At 46.8% G+C, this 16,418-nt stretch overlaps 3 protein-coding genes across 3 annotated transcripts; 1 reads left to right on the plus strand and 2 right to left on the minus strand.

Moving 5' to 3' along the window:
- Positions 1–2,802: 2,802 nt before the first annotated feature.
- On the minus strand, positions 2,803–9,127 carry PADG_00102 (uncharacterized protein; the record flags this gene model as incomplete). Its single annotated transcript, XM_010757899.1, has 2 exons — positions 2,803–8,358; positions 8,423–9,127. 2 exons carry the CDS (start codon positions 9,125–9,127, stop codon positions 2,803–2,805), a joined length of 6,261 nt encoding a protein of 2,086 aa, XP_010756201.1.
- Positions 9,128–10,103: 976 nt separating this feature from the next.
- On the plus strand, positions 10,104–14,209 carry PADG_00103 (uncharacterized protein; the record flags this gene model as incomplete). The annotated part of the gene is made up of 3 exons (XM_010757900.1): positions 10,104–10,157; positions 10,225–11,146; positions 11,208–14,209. 3 exons carry the CDS (start codon positions 10,104–10,106, stop codon positions 14,207–14,209), a joined length of 3,978 nt encoding a protein of 1,325 aa, XP_010756202.1.
- A 479-nt stretch (positions 14,210–14,688) lies between these two features.
- On the minus strand, positions 14,689–16,323 carry PADG_00104 (uncharacterized protein; the record flags this gene model as incomplete). The annotated part of the gene is made up of 5 exons (XM_010757901.1): positions 14,689–14,729; positions 14,835–15,142; positions 15,233–15,593; positions 15,690–16,031; positions 16,101–16,323. The coding sequence occupies 5 exons, from the start codon at positions 16,321–16,323 to the stop codon at positions 14,689–14,691; spliced, it is 1,275 nt and encodes a 424-aa protein (XP_010756203.1).
- Between the last annotated feature and the right edge of the window lie 95 nt (positions 16,324–16,418).

The raw sequence follows: 16,418 nt of genomic DNA on the forward strand, positions 1-16,418 counted from the left end.
TGGCAATACGAGTATAACTCTATTACGGTCAGTTGCACTCTGTAGCTTGGCGTTACAGATCGTGGATATCTAATCAGATCATCTGATAACGATATCTGGTCGATATTATTAGTCATATTATTGACTTTCCTCTTCCGTGGTTCAACCCAAGGTCAGAGCGCATCAGATAAGATAACAAATCAATAAACTCAACCATCAACGAATGATTAGCGAGATTACTCTTTTCTTCACTGCTTTTTAAGTTTTCTTGGAAAACGCCATTAATTTGCCGCTCCGAATGCATTATCAGATCGTTTAACACACGAACGAGCCGACAGGCGGGGTGGTCAATATGACAAACATCCCGATTTGACCCGGTTGTCAAGAAACCACTGAAAAACCTCTGTTGTGGGTTCAACCAAGGTACTTAAAACCTCAAAATGTATTGTTATGTCTACCACGCGGATGACAAGGACATGGAACAGGGGGACTATTCGAGAAGGCCTCACCGTCGTTCTTCCCGGATCACGTCGGCAATTGCAAAGAATTTGATGCAATTCCGAGTGTTCCCGCTCCAAGAAATGTAACACCAGGAATGCAAAGGTGCCATCCTCCCTCCCCGAGGACCATGTAACGTGGCAAGCAGAATAATAAGAGGACCCTAGCTGTGCAGGATTTGGGTCAAAGCTCTCGGTTGTTCGGAGTTCTAGGACCACACACCGCTTCAATGAACTAATCGAGCTGTTTCCATGTCAAAACCATACAGGAATAGCAAGAGCTCTCAGAGGACAATGGGAAAAGACGGTACAATTGCGAATAACATTTTAGCAGACCTTCACAAAGAAACGAAGAAAAGAAATTATTTTTCATTTGCTTGCAGGAGTTTTGTTATCTGATCAAACTCGTGCGGGGACATGTTTGGCGCCAATTTAGTTCATCCTATGTAAGGACCTCTTGGACAAATTGTAGGGAGTTACTGTAAGATAAAACTTGTGAAAAGATTAAATTTCTTATTTACATACATTACATACATACCATAAATACTTGAATCTGTATTTACGTGGGTGGAGATAGAAAGTTCTATACTTCTATGTATTTCAACAAAAATACGGGGCAAGGACATTCCATTTTTGGTGAACAATTACGTTACAGTGCATCATCTATCCTCGGGAGGTTTCGTAGATTGAAAATAGAAAATTCCATGGATGAAGGGATGTGATAACAGGGGGGTGCAGAGAAGAAGAGTGAGGGGAAAGGAATCGATGCGGGCATGAATATGTTCTATGGACAAGGAAAGGGACATGTTTTATGTCTATCATGTTTTGACAAATTAAAAAAAGATAATCCATCGTTAAGATCTTTAATTTATATAAATAAGTTTTCTCCGTCAATTGACTGAATAGATCAAGAGCCACTACTCACCTTTCCCAGTCAGTAGTTATGCGTGCGGTGGAAATAGCACAAGTGGAAGTTTCCTGCTTTGATCCACATGCCTTATCTGATGGAGTTATATAACTACTCCACGTATGAGTAGACCAGATCAACTCCGCTGTCAGAATGTGAAGCTTGGAAGGGCACTTGCGAGCCCATTGTCAAATTATTGAATGTCAATATTATATCTGCATCTTTATTGAGTAAAACAAGAGCTTCCATGCACCAAGTTAATTCTAACTTTTATTTGCTCATCTCACTCACTTTTCATACCATCCCTCTTTTTGCAATGACTTTGAAGAAAACCAAAAAGGCCCCTGATGCATGAACACCAACATCGAGCATCGTAAAACCTTCTCAAACAGACATGAAGGGGGAAATCCCCACCTCACAATTTCCTCCTCTATAGCCGCTGAAATAATGTCCTCAGTTTTGCCCTGCACTTAGTATCACCTTGACATTTAACAATATCATTTTTTTTCAGCGATGATATTCAGCTCGATCAAGTCCCGAAAGAGTTCACCAACCATCTTTAAGTACGGGATCTGTCATCAGCCTGGCCATCATACAAATATCTATGTTTCCACGTATATCAAAGCAGTATAGCACGAAATCGATTCATACATGTACTGTAAAATAGGATCCTTTACTATAGTGCTGGCCAAGGGGAGAGAAGGGAAAGGGAGGAACAGATACAATTTTCGAGCAGGTAATAATTTCACCACTTCCACCAATATACCATACACGGGTCTTGAAAGATGCAATTTCAAAAATTACAGCAGTGATAGTAAAATCCTATCACCTAACAGATAATGGATGAAATGTAGCCCAGTCACACCAAGAACAAGGGTAGAGTTTCAGTTTCGCCTGTCGACATGATTTACCCCCCCTATTTCCTTGAAGTTTGCCCGTGGCTGGTGGCCATAGTGTTTTAGAAAAGCGCATTATAGTGATCAATACCTGCGAGGCACGTTCGCAGCTATGGCTTACTCCAGGCAAAACGCATATCTTGGATGACCAGGGCATTGGAGAGTTGGGGGGGGAAGAGTTGGACAGATAGTTGCCACAATGACAGGTACAAAACTGAGAAGGTGACATGTAGCAGAGCATTGGGAGGCCATCCCCAGATATCCTTCCCATAACTAGTTCCCATACACAGCAAATGACAGAGGCATTGATCGATGTCGCTAAGTCTGCACCTCCCTTTTTGATTGATCGAGAATAGTTCAAATACTCCCCCAAAAAACCATATTGAGAAAATAAAATATAAACTATAAACTATAAAATATAAAATATAAAATAAAAAAACTAAAACAGGGAGGGAGAAGGGGGAAGAAGGCAAGACAAAGATGCGGGCGGGCAAACATAATGATCATCCACACTTCGGGGCTTTCAAAAGCGGTTTTCAGCACTCCAGAGGCGTTCTCCTTCAGCGACGCTGCTGGAAACTTGGCGTGAACTTATTTTCTCTAGCATGTTATAATTACGACAGATATCTCTTGAGGCATCAAAATAGGCTCCGGAGCATCGTGGGCGGGGGTTGCTGCTCGTCTTGTCAGTCCAGAAAAGAGCTGAATTACGCTTGGTCAGCAGTTGTGAGATTATGTCGCCCAGTTCATTGAGGATTGAATTAGCCTCCGCGCGCCAAGACTCAAAGGTGACGATTTCGATACCCAAACTGTCGCCCTTCGGGAAGGCTTGTATCTTCCACTCACGCAGCGGTTCTAAGTGTGGATATATCGTATCCATTCGACTGTTCGCCGATAAGAACGCTAAACTTTCCACGTGCTCGACGTCCTGGTGTACCACGGAGTCAAACCAGTCTACCGTCTCGGACCAGTCAGTACAATGTTTGACGATTTCCTTCAACCCAATGCCTTCGAAACGAGTGCTAGAAATGTGCTGGTGTTGGACGAAGTTGAGAAGGTCGACTCCCGTCCAGCCAGGCTCGAATTTTATGCGGACAGGGACGTATTGCCAGGTTGGGCCCATGACAGTGTCGCAGTTGGGAAGATCGATGTTGCGACCACTAACCACTTCCCCAAAAGTGACGTCGCGAACCGCCAACCGGCGAGCCAGACAAAGTGCCCAAGCCGCCGACGGGAGAGTGGCAATGGTGATATCTTTGGGGCGAGACGAGATATCGAATGTTTTGCATATAAAAACCGACTTTTTGGATTCTAGCGGGGTAGATGGACGCAATATTGACATCGAAGCTCCCTTCAGCAGATCGCGCCAGTATTGAATACTTTTGGGAATATTTTCTCGAACAACATGGTGGACAAAAGATGAAAACGGTAGGGCAGAAGGGAGCGATCTCCTTTCATATAGAGCGGAGAGTTGACGTAACAAAATGGGCAGACAGATTTCATCATATTGGGCATGGGAAATACGCATGATCAGACAGCTTCTCCCGTCAGAACACCGAACAAACAGGAATTTTATAAATGGCGAGCCCAGTGGCATCACCATTTGGACATCGAGATTGCAGAGCTGCTCCGCGAAGGTCTCCAGGTCCCCATCTATCTCATATTCGACTAAAGGTAGCTGGAGGTCTTGAAGCACAACACCAAAACAGGACCCTCGGGATTTGACAAATACCGTCCGGAGAATTTCGTTTCGGGATATGAGTTCCTGACAACTCTTGAATAGATGCGGTCTATCAACTGCTGCATCTAGGTAAAATAGCTCGTATCGCGCGGAGTAACGGGGGAGTTTTGTAGTCCCATCCACGGCGATCTCCTGGAGGGGGCGTGCAGGTAGTATATCCGCTATTATCCAGCTTGGGTCTGCAAGGGCTGGTCGGATGGACTCGGAGATGAACGTTTCAATATCTGAGATATCTAGTGTTGAAAACGGAACGTATGCTTTGGCTGGTGTTGAGAGAGACAGCGAATCTTTTACAATATCCGCCATATCCGAAAGTCGTCTGTGCTGGAAGACTTGCATTACAGTCAGCTCAAGTCCCTCCATTCTTCCCTCAGAAACCAGCTTCATGGCGCTAATAGAATCGCCACCGAGGTCAAAGAAGTTGTCGTTGAGGTCAACCTCCTCTTTGTTAATGCCAAGTATACGGCTCCAGAGCTCTTGCAACTTCTGCTGCTCTGATGTCGTGGCATGGAGACGTTTCTTGACTTCTCGCTTTTCTGTTTCTATGTTGGATTTGATCACGTCGGACTTTTGGCCTTTGAAAACTAGTGAACCGTCACTGTTGTACTTGACCAGCTGGCTCGTTTCATGAAGCTTTCCTCTCCTTCCCGGCATATCCCGACATCCAGCGGCAAGCCAGTTTGTGCTTTGGATCGATGTGGAGGTGGCAGATTTAAACTGCCCCTCGATTAGAAGCTCTCCTATTGCCCCAAAGGGAAGTAATCGTTCTGGGTTCTGAGGGTCAACCACCCAAGTTGCTGTTGCACCAGAGCAGTTGGCTCCCAATACTCCTTCATCCAAGTATTTGCTAGTATTGCTGAAATGCCATACCTCAGCTAGATCTTCCTCCGACATTAACTGCAAGTTGCTTACCAGTTCCCCTGAGTCGTCAAAAAGTCTCTGTACAGTTCGTCCGAATTGTCCCAGAACCTTATCCATTTGAGTCACGTCAATGGTTGCTGAGTCAAAACTGGCCATTACAAGGAAACCCTTGGGGTCAAGAGAGCAGACCAGCATGAGTGCATATGTATTAAATTTCAGTGCCTCACGTGCAGCATCTTCGTCTCCTGCCGGGACAAAGCCATTTGCTGGCCCTTCTCCTGTTATGCTCGTGTCATCCTCAGTAGCCATTGGGTGGATCACAATGCCAGTCCTTAACTCGCAAGCTTCGCGTGCGTCGGGGCTTAGGCGTCGGATATGCTGCAGGCCCATGTGTTCATGGGGGATACGAAATGCTGTGTCATCCTGGATTTTTCGTAGATATTCGCTAACTCGTGAATTTCTATCAATTCGTACGCGAACAGGCACTGTGGTAATCATAGGCCCTTCGATTTTGTCAACGCCGACAACTGAGGCGTTTCTACCTGTCAGGGTTTCTCCAAAGATGACATCGTCGGAGGCTGTATAAGCCCCTGCAACTAAGCCCCAGGCTGCCCGAATGGCAATTGCAATACTCGTGCTTGATATTAAGGGCTTGCTTATTGGAACGTAATGTTCAAGCAGAGATTGAGGCTGTGTTTGGTAGCCGGGCCATGGGAGAGATGGAAACTGTAAACTGGTGGCGCCTTGTAGCTGTGCTTTCCAGTAGCTCTTGGACTCGTTGCTGTTGAGGCCACTAAGATATTTGATGAAGGAATTGAACGATACTGGTCGTTCTATTTCTTTCCCGTTGTACGCCCTATTGATGCGCCTGACGATCAATGGCATCGACCAACCATCATAAAGTGCGTGGTGTATCGTCAAGACGAAATGAGCCCCATTTGTTTTTTTATTAGGGAGAACGGCGAAACGGACAAGTTCTGTGCCCAATCCCATTGGCTCATTTCGATCCTGAGCCAAGTACTCCTCTAATGTTCGACCTGACCGCCACGAGATTTCATCCCTGACCACAACTTGCATGAGACCATGGCCAGGAACTTGCACGATACGGGTCCGTAGGATCGCCGAGTCAGCGACGGCAGTCTCAAACGCCCTCTGAAGCCGTTCTGCCGTTTGGATATCTTTGAGCTCAACAACTCTTTGAGCAACATAAGCTTCGCTGATTTTTGCCGAAAGAGCCATTAGCCCTTCCTGGAGCGGAGTACAGGGGTACATATCCACTATCGACGATGCGTTAAGACTGCAAAGATTTGCTGCTTCGACACGAGCATCTTCCGCTTGCCAGGTCGAGTCTATTAGTGAAAATGGTGGTACTTCGGTGTGTACGTCGACATCGTCGGTATGCTTCAAAGTTAAAGCCAGCTCAGAGAGCGTTGGATATCGGAAGATGTCAGCCACACTTGTTAAAATGTTCTCCCGGCGTGCAGCAGCCACCAACTTCATCGCCATGAGTGAATCGCCCCCCAAATCGAAGAAATTGCTTTGCACGTTAATGTCCGCTTCTTTGCCAAACAAATCTATCATGATGTGCTGCAACTTCCGCTCCATCTCCGACTGCGGCTCTCGCGCCTGTTCCGTGGACGTCCTGAGTTTTATAAGCTCCTTCCTTGACATAGCAGATCCAATGGCCCGGAGTTTCTTTCGATCTGTTTTGCACGATACTAACAATGGCATTTCGAAGAGTGGAATGTATGCTGCTGGCACCATATATCGAGGAAGGGAAGCTGCAAGCTCCTTGTCCATGATATTTAAAACATGCTGAAGTTCTGTGGAAAATGCCGCTATTTCGCCCTGTCCCCGTGCTTTCGGTGTATTTTCTTGGGCTATAAATGCGACCAAAGTTGGCTCTCCCTTCATTCCACCCGGTGTGATAACCTCCGCTGCAACCGTGGTTCCAGCAGGTAACTTCATCCTCAGATGATGTTCAACCTCCCCTAGTTCCACTCTCTGTCCCCGGAGCTTTACTTGTTGATCGCCTCGGCCAACGAATACTATGGAGCCTGAACCATCTGGACCATATCGTACGAGATCACCTGTTTTATAGAAACGGCCGTGTCGCCCAGGGATCCCTCCTCCACCGGAAACTAGCCACGTGGGATCCTTGATAAAAACAGTTGAGGACTTTACTGGATCATTAAGATAACCTTGGCCGACAATTGGTCCTTCAATAATGAGTTCTCCAATGGCTCCGATAGGCATCAGGCGATTGTGATCTGCGGGATCCACCACCCATGTAACGCCGCCAACGCCCTTGCCGATGCTGGTGTATGACCGATCAATGTGAACGTCATTGTTAATTGTGCATCCAACCGTGCACTCCGAAGGACCGTATGCAATAATGATCTTTGTGAACCTACCCCAGTTGGCCGCATCTCGGGCAGAAACGGACTCTCCACCTAGACCAAGGACTTCAAGAGATGGTAGAATATCTGATTCGAGTACTCTTGCAACTGACGGTGTCATATGGGCCATGTTAACTTTCATATTACGTATTGCACCGCTAAGATTGTTTACTCGGTCATCTTCGGAGGGTACACAGACACAACCTCCATGTGCGAGGGTGCACAACATGCAATCGATACTGACGTCGAAGGCATACGACGGGAAATCGAGCACGCGTGAGTGTGGTCCATAACCTACAGCCTCCGCTCTGAGCAATGCACCACTGACGTAGTTGGCGTGCGATATCACGACGCCTTTCGGTTTACCGGTACTTCCTGAAGTGAAAATAATATACAACGTAGATGACCCAGGAACGGACGGCAAGGCGGCTGTGAAGCATGAATTTTGCTCTGATTGGAAAATGTGATGGCTAACGGCGAGAACAGTTCCTCTGGGCAGAAGTCGATGTCCCAGCTCCTCCTGCTTTACGGAAGTCAACATAAGATTTGCACTCACTTCCGTCACTATGGTCTCCAATCGTGCCTCTGGTTGACCAGGGTCCGTGAGCACCAAGGCTCCACCCGCCTTCATCACAGCGAGCACAGCAACAACAGTCCACATTGACTTTTCAAAACAGAGTGGCACCGCCGTCCCTATTTTGACACCCAGTTCAATAAGACGTATTGCCAGCTGCGTTGAAAAGCGATCAACCTCTCCGTATGATAGCTCCCCATCCCACGAGACAACCGCCATGCGATTAGAATTTTTTTGGGCGTTTTTCATGAACGTAACGTGGATGCATTCATCAATTTCCGGAGGGACGATCGCATTCCATTTCCATAGTTGTTGCAACTCACGATCCCCAATTTGCATAGCCTGAGCCACGGTCATGTCCAGGTTTACGACTATCGAATTAAATATATCAATGAATCCGTCGACATGGATTTCAATTGCGTTCCGAGATAATGTGGAATGTTGCCCGTGGTGCTGCAAATACAACTTCTCCCCAGATACGGATATTTCTACGGCAAATGCTAGCTATATCCAGGGTTCAGCCAGGGCGATCTCGCAAAGCTGCGTAATGAAATTCAAAATAACTTACATCGCCATACTTTTCCGCGGTGTGAGCCACATTTGTGAAGAAAATGGAATAATCCTTCAACTGCTTTCGTTCGTCATTGGAGATGCTGGGACGCCTTGCTCGGATGGACTCTAGGGGTTTAGAGATGTGATCGCTCTCCCCCGAGATGATATCAATGATATTGCCGGAGAATTTGGGTCTGAAATTGGAAAATTCGTCGTTTGATGCTTCCGTAAGGCCCCACGCAAATTCTCCATCCTCACTGAGTCCACTGCCGCGGTACAGAAGCAATACCCACGCCAAAACCAGGAGGTCAAGCTGGTCCTCCATGTTCCGGTTAAGAAAAAGCGGTTGCTCGATCGAGATGGCATCTACCCTACCATCTGCATCACCGTTTAAGTGAACGCCTCCGTTTGTTTTGACATCTTCACCTGGGGATAGATTGCTGTTCATGGTGCAATCGAGTACAATTGATTCCTGAAGTTGGCAGCCAGTTGTTGTCCTTGCTGGTGCCTTTTTCGAATTCGAAGAATATGTGATGACTTTATCATCCCATGGTATACACAACGTCTGAGCAGGGCGATTTCTCCATACCAAACACTCCCCTACACCTAGCAGTTTTACATTTTGCCACCTTGGTATTTTATCACAATTGCAACCAAGTTCCACCTTAATTATTGTATCCTTACGCTGGTTCGTCACCTCAGGCCTGCCGTCAGAATACATTGTGCAATGCGTCATACGTTCGTTCCTACCAAGGTACCCTTGGCTTGTGAAGTGAAAGATGGAAACTTTACTCCAAAACAGTCCATATCGCGTATTGGACTATTGACCTTCGTTTTTCAATTTCATTTTTGGCGAGGATCCATTTTTGCAAAACAACCCCTAATGGAGACCAGCGGTAAATAGCGGCTAAGGACTTACCCACACAGATAGTCGAATATCCTCATGGATGGGCCGAGAATGGAACGTAAAACCTACCCCATCCAATGACGGTGTATTGCCCTGCTCCCTGATTGTGACTGGCTTTGTGGAGTTGAAAAGAATCAGCTCCACAGGGGAGAAAAAGCCACGAAAAGGCGCTCTCTCATATTATCGTTTCATTGATGTTCGCATCATTATGGAGACAAGCCGAAGCCCAAGCAATTTGTGTTATTGGTGGAGTTTATTCCATCAGATAAGATGACAACCATCTCCGATGTCGCGGCATGGTTGCAGATGGTTTATCTGATCCGTGCACGAATACGCTCACTTCAGCTCGTTTCAATGTATGTACTGCCTGTATTGTATGTATGTACAATACAGTACTGTCGATACAGAGTTACGCGATACGTACTCCGTACAATACCATCTGATAAGATTGATTCCGGAGTGTTTGGAACCAACCAACCTGTTTGAAAACCCGAACAAAGCCACCACCCAGAAAAACAGCAATGACAACAGCCCCTTGTAGGTTTGCTTGGCGGTCGTTGTTGATCCACACAAGCGGGAATGCAGAAAAACGGCAACACTCGAGAACTCTTCGTGGGAGCGAAGCTGGGCAGCTAGGGTCGATAGATCCGGGAACTTCAAACCTTTTGTGCGCAGCGATATGTTTATTCCCAGGGTGCATCGATTCTCACCAGCTTTTGCTCGCAGTTAATATCGCATTGGTGATCAAAGCCGTCTGGGAGGAGGATTTCACTGCTGTCCAACGATCATCATGGCTGAAGCCTCGGGGGCTGCTGGCGATTCTCGAGCCGTAGAGAATCAAAAGGTACTGTATAAATAGCCGACCGAATATATGTATGGAAACAAGGCTAAAAGAGATGATTATTGTGCAGTTTATTAGACGAGCTACCAGATATGCTCGCCTTCTGATCTGTGCGGAGCCCACCGCTGTTGACCTCACGCTTCTCAGCGTCGGTATGCTAGCTGCGATTGCCTCTGGTGTGCCCTTCCCTCTCATGGGTATCCTCTTCGGTCAATTGGTCGACAACCTCAACTCTGCGTCTTGCAGTGCAAATTCCCAAAGTGGGCCATCGCATCAAGCAGAAGTCAATGACAAGGTTCTCAAAGTGGTGTATGTCGGAATCGCCTACTTTGTATTGGTGTATATATACGTGGCCTCGTGGAATTTGTTTGGTGAACGTCTCGCCCAGAGGCTTCGTGAGCAGTATTTCAAAAGCTTATTACGGCAAGATGTTTCCTTCTTCGAGGAAATGCCAGCAGGGGAAGCCGCTTCGCGACTTACGGGGGACATAACCACCATTCAGCAGGGAACCTCTGAGAAAGTCGGCATTGTCCTCAACAGCGTTTCTTTCCTCATCACCGCTTATATTGTCGCTTTTATTAAGGACGCAAAACTTGGTGGAGAGTTAGTGTCTCTAACACCGGCATACCTACTTATGTCGCTTGTAGGCGGTTATTACACACAGAAGTATGCCTCTGTTGTGTTGACAAATGTGGCTGGAGCGGCTTCTGTTGCGATGGAATCATTATCAAATGCAACAGTTGTGCATGCTTTCTCAGCGAATGCACAGCTAGAATCAAAATTTGCGGTCCTCCTGGGCAATGCAAAAGTGGCTGGAATTAAGAAAGCAATTGCAGTAGCTTCCCAGTCCGGATTGCTGTTCTTCATTGCATACTCGGCGAATGCCCTTGCATTTTGGCAAGGCTCGAAAACGATTGCAGATTCAATTGCTACTGGGAATTCTGGAACATCTGTCGGGACCACTTACACAGTAATCTTTATTCTAGTCGATGGTGAGTGCTTCAATTTTCCATCAAGGACAATGAGATTTTCCGCTAACACATCATTTTCAAGCTTCCTTGATCCTAAGTCAGGTAGCTCCGTTCCTCCAAATCTTTGATGCAGCCGGCGCCACTTTCGAAAAATTAGATAAGGATATGAACCGTGAATCAAAAATAGACGGTACAGTAGACGATAGGGGGTTGACTCTCCCGAATTCTGTCGGTGACATCGAATTAAAGAATGTCTCTTTCTCTTTCCCGTCCCGTCCCGAGAACGCCGTGCTTAAGGGTGTCTCAATTTCATGCCCAGCAGGAAAGCATACAGCAATTGTTGGTCTGTCTGGAAGCGGGAAGTCAACTGTCGCTGGGCTGATTACGCGTCTATATGATCCAACAGATGGAGAAGTGCTTTTTGACAGCCATAACATCAAAGAACTCAATGTCCGGTCCATACGAAGCAACTTCAGCCTTGTTCAGCAAGAGCCCTCCCTTCTCGATCGATCGATCTTGGAGAATATTGCTCTAGGTTTAATTAATTCCCCAGCCCATTCTCACTTGACCGCCACTTTGTTGGGGCAGAAACTATCTGACGTCGCCGCTGCCATCAGGGATGGACACGACCTAACGCGAGCGGCACAAATCCAAGGCCCAGAGGTCGTCGAAATCGTGGAACTAGTCCAGAAGGCCGCAGCACTTGCTGATGCTGGTATATTTATCGGCCGTCTGAAGGATGGTTATGGTACGCTTGTCGGTTCAAGTGGTAGTTTAATTTCAGGCGGTCAAAAGCAGAGAATTTCCATTGCCCGAGCTTTGGTTAAAGGCCCAAAACTTCTGATCCTTGATGAAGCTACTGCCGCCCTGGATTCCGCCAGCCAACAAAGGGTACAGTCTGCAATTGAGAGCGTAATGGGCGGGAAAACCTTGATCACCATTGCCCATCGCCTATCCACCATTCAGAATGCAGATAATATTGTTGTTATGAATCAAGGTCAAGTTATTGAGCAGGGGACGCATACAGAGCTGATTACAAAAGATGGAGCATACGCTGGTCTTGTGCGTCTACAGAATCTCAACGCACATCCAGAGCAGGCGGGAATCTCGAGCGAGACGCTAATGGTGGAGGATTCGATAGAAAATGTATCTGAGAAAGTTACCCACAGTTCCCCTGTTGTAGAAGGCAGACTTGATGAGAAGCACTCGTTTGAGGCACCCACACCGAAGGAAGAAGATTCCAATGGTATAAACACGAAACGCTCCATATTGTCCACGCTTAGAGCTCTCGGCCCAATGTTCCGTCCATATCTTCTTTTCGTCCTTCTAGCCTTGGTCAGCGCTGTCGTTGTAGGTGGTACGTATTCTGCAGCTGCAGTCATCTTCGGCAGCACGGTCGGCGAATTAAGTCCTTGCAAAATGCCAGATTCAATCAGATCTGCGGGAAGATTTTTTGGATTGATGTTCTTCACCCTCGCCATTATTGAATTTTTTGCTAATCTTGCAAGTTGGTCCGCGTTTGGATTGATTGCCGAAAAAATCACGTATAAAGTCCGAGTTCTCTCTTTCAGGGCTCTAATGGAGCAGGACCTGCAATGGCATCAGTCTGACGGGCGGAGCCCCACTCTCCTCCTCTCGGTCATCACCCAGGATGGTAATGCGCTGTCGGGCCTTACTGGGTCTGTGGTTGGCTCCATTGTTGCGATTTTGGTTAATCTGGTTTCTGCGATCGTCCTATCTCACGTCATTGCATGGAAAATTGCATTGGTTTGTCTTTCTGTTGTTCCTCTGATGCTTGGTGCGGGCGTCATGCGAGTAATGACGATGACACGATTCCAAGCACGGCACGCTGAATCATTCGCAAAGTCGCTTGGAATAACAGTCGAAGCAGTCAGCCTCATCAAAACCGTGTCTGCCCTATCCCTGGAACATGAAATCTTGAAAACATATAAGCGCTCTTTAAAAGGCCCAGTCAAGGAAATTGCGCAGCAAAGCGCCTATGCTAACCTTTGGCTAGCAATTGCATACGGCCTCAGCAATTTTCTGTACGCACTTGCCTACTGGTGGGGAGCCAAACGAATCATTGCCGGCGACTATTCTCAAACTCAGTTCTTTATTGTGCTAGTGGCTCTTCTCGTCAGTGCACAACTTTGGGGTCAGATGTTCACACTGGCGCCAGACGTATCGCGTGCTTTCACTGCATTAGCTCGAATTATGAACCTCCTCGACCTGGGATCAACCAAAAAGTTCTCTAGCCCGATTCAACCGCTCGGGAGAGGTCTCAATGATGTTGAAGCCAATGCCGATTCAAAGGAGAAACTCTATAGTTTAAATCACGGAGGCATCGGTGTTTATTTTGACAACGTGAAATTTTCCTATCCGGCCCGTCCAGACGTCCCGGTTCTCCATGGTCTTAATCTCCGTGTCAAACCCGGGCAATTTGCAGCACTGGTTGGTCCCAGCGGTGCAGGAAAGTCCACCATAATATCACTTATTGAAAGACTGTACTCGCCGAGCTCTGGCAGCGTCCAGATTGATGGCCAAGATATCTCCAAACGCGAAGGTGTCTCATTCCGCGATAATATTTCCCTTGTTCCTCAGGATAGTGTGCTATTTGACGGCACCATCAGGTTCAATGTTGCCCTTGGGGCAAGGCCTGGCCATATACCAACAGATGCGGAGATTGAAGAGGCATGCCGGTTGGCAAATATTCACGACACCATACGTAATCTACCGGAAGGGTATGACACGAATTGCGGACCTGGCGGAAACAAATTATCAGGCGGACAGAAGCAGCGACTTGCAATTGCACGCGCGCTCGTCCGGAAGCCCCAGCTGCTGCTCCTTGACGAATCAACAAGTGCACTCGACGCAGAATCCGAGCAACTGCTTCAAGCTGGCCTAGAGACAGCAACCCGAGGTATCACTGTTATCGCCATTGCGCACAGACTGTATACTATCCGAAAAGCAGACGTTATATTTCTCATTGAGGATGGAAAATGCACTGATCAGGGTACTCATGCAGAATTGGTGGAGCGAAGCGAGAGTTATAAGATTAATGCTCTGCATCAGGCATTTGAATGATCTCTGAAATGCTTGGATCGTAGATCAACGGTAACTGTTAAATGGGCGTTTGTATGTACTTTCGGGATTGTTCGTGGTGCTTTTTCCACTCTCATAGAGTATTTTCTTTAACGCTTTGTTTGGTATATGATTTTCATAAAGGTTGCTGACTCATTTATGTCATGGCTGCTTTAATTTTAGTGTATTAACTATAGAAATCTCATAGCTGTTAAGATATTCAATATGTTGTGTAATTCTCTAGATAATTGCATGAGCAGCAGTACCGGACTATCTAAAATATCCGGAAAGAAGAGGATTCCAATTGAAAGCACTGTAGGAGCTGTAAGACAACAAAACGTTATATATTCTTCTTCTTCTTCATCAAACCGTTAACTACCAAAACAATCTCAAACCCTAGTCATAGATGGTAGGTACAGACTCCATCCGGACATCAAAACGCCATGTCATAATACCAGCCAAACAGTTAGATGTGTCATAAATTAGTTCGCCGCGTCTCCAAGCTTCATATAATTCCAGCAAACTACGATGTTGTTTCAATGTTAGCACAGATCAATCCTCTCGACTAGGACGTACAGATTCTACCAAATGAAAAATAAAAAGGGTAATTTAAAGGAGACAGGCATACTTAAAAATCCCAAATCATCCTCAAAGAACAGCTTTAAGACTTCTTCTCCAGACACCACACCATCAAAGTCACTATATGCAACTGCATTTTTCCCCACAGCCAGTCCCATTGACGGGGGCAGGTCCTGCAGTTCCGAGAATTTTGGCGCTGTCCCAAGCATCTCGCTCAGCATTCGCTGGTAAATGTTCATGGCAACGTAGTGCCCGTGGTGCATTGCTCTACCACCCCGTTTGATACCCGACCAGAGAGCAACGTCACCTGCTGCAAAATGGTACTGGGAATTTGGCACCTCTTCCGGGAAGTTTAGGCTAGTGATATATGTCAGCCGCTGTCGGAAACTGCCTGCAAACTGCAGTTGCTCTACAAAAGGGAGCAGTGGTAATGGTGGTGATGCTTACGTCGCATTAATTTTCACATAACCTTCTCTGTCAAGCACGGAATTGGGCAGGTAGGAAGTAGTTGGACTATACTTGGATATGGCATTGATGACGTAGCTGGCCTCCATCGTACGACCATTTGCTAATTTTACGATGTGAATGGGGGGAACACCCTCCTTCGACTGTGTTTGCGTTGTTTCAGCGACCCGTGAGCCCATAATGGTGTCAACACCACAGTCATGAAGTAGCTTGAGGGCCCGATCGCGGAACTCGTCAGGAAGCGGCTCGGATGAGAGAAGCTTGGGTCTCGAATGTATCAGGGTAATCTTTCGGTCCGGCTGTACCATTTTCAACTCAGCTGCGATTTCAATACCGACAGCACCTGTAAAATTTATTTCTTCAGTTAATCTGTGTCCCTGCGTGTCAAAGGGGTACAGTACTATCTATCGCATTACGATCAGTTTGTTGGAAAACTCACCACCACCAATCACAACTACCCCATTATCTGCAATCTTTGTTTTCGCAATATGTTTCCCCGTTTCAAGAAGATACTCATCTCTGGTCAAAGCCTGTGGCGCGCTTGGCCATGTCCGTCTCAGGCCCGAGCTTGCGACCAAGTAGTCATACTTTTGGGCAATTTCCCTGTTTGTGACGGCTTCCCTAATGATGGCGATTTTTCGCTCACAGTCCACTTGTCTGACACTACCTTGGATGCATTTAACGGCTGGGGTTTGTAGGGCCGGGATGTCTGTGAACCTTTTCCATGCAGAAGAGGCATATTCTTCCGAAGCGAATGCAAGTGGTGTCCCGATGAGGTGGTCTTGTGAGGTGTTCACCTCTTGTTAGCATCCTATTTTGCGCCATCTAATGGGATCGTGGAGGAACGTACAGTAGCCATCTCGCTCATCCACGATGGTTACCTGCACATTGACCTTCTTTTTCACGTCTCCTGACTCAGAAGTCAACCCACCAGCAAATCGACAATTTCGGCCCTGGCATAGATCAAGAAGATTGACGGTTGCCGCAAGTCCAGAGTACGAACCACCAATCACTAGGATCTGCTGGGGAGGTCCTCCGTTGGAGGAACTCCCGGATCCCTCATGGCTGGGCATAGTGAGAGTCCAACCCTGGAATAACCTGTGTAGAAGTGGGCCGCTGAGAAGTGACGAAGTGTAGGTATATATAAGATGGTATAAACGCGAGATCA

This window comes from Paracoccidioides brasiliensis (genome assembly GCF_000150735.1).
Source record: "Paracoccidioides brasiliensis Pb18 unplaced genomic scaffold supercont2.1, whole genome shotgun sequence".
NCBI classification, from domain to species: Eukaryota; Fungi; Ascomycota; class Eurotiomycetes; order Onygenales; family Ajellomycetaceae; genus Paracoccidioides; species Paracoccidioides brasiliensis.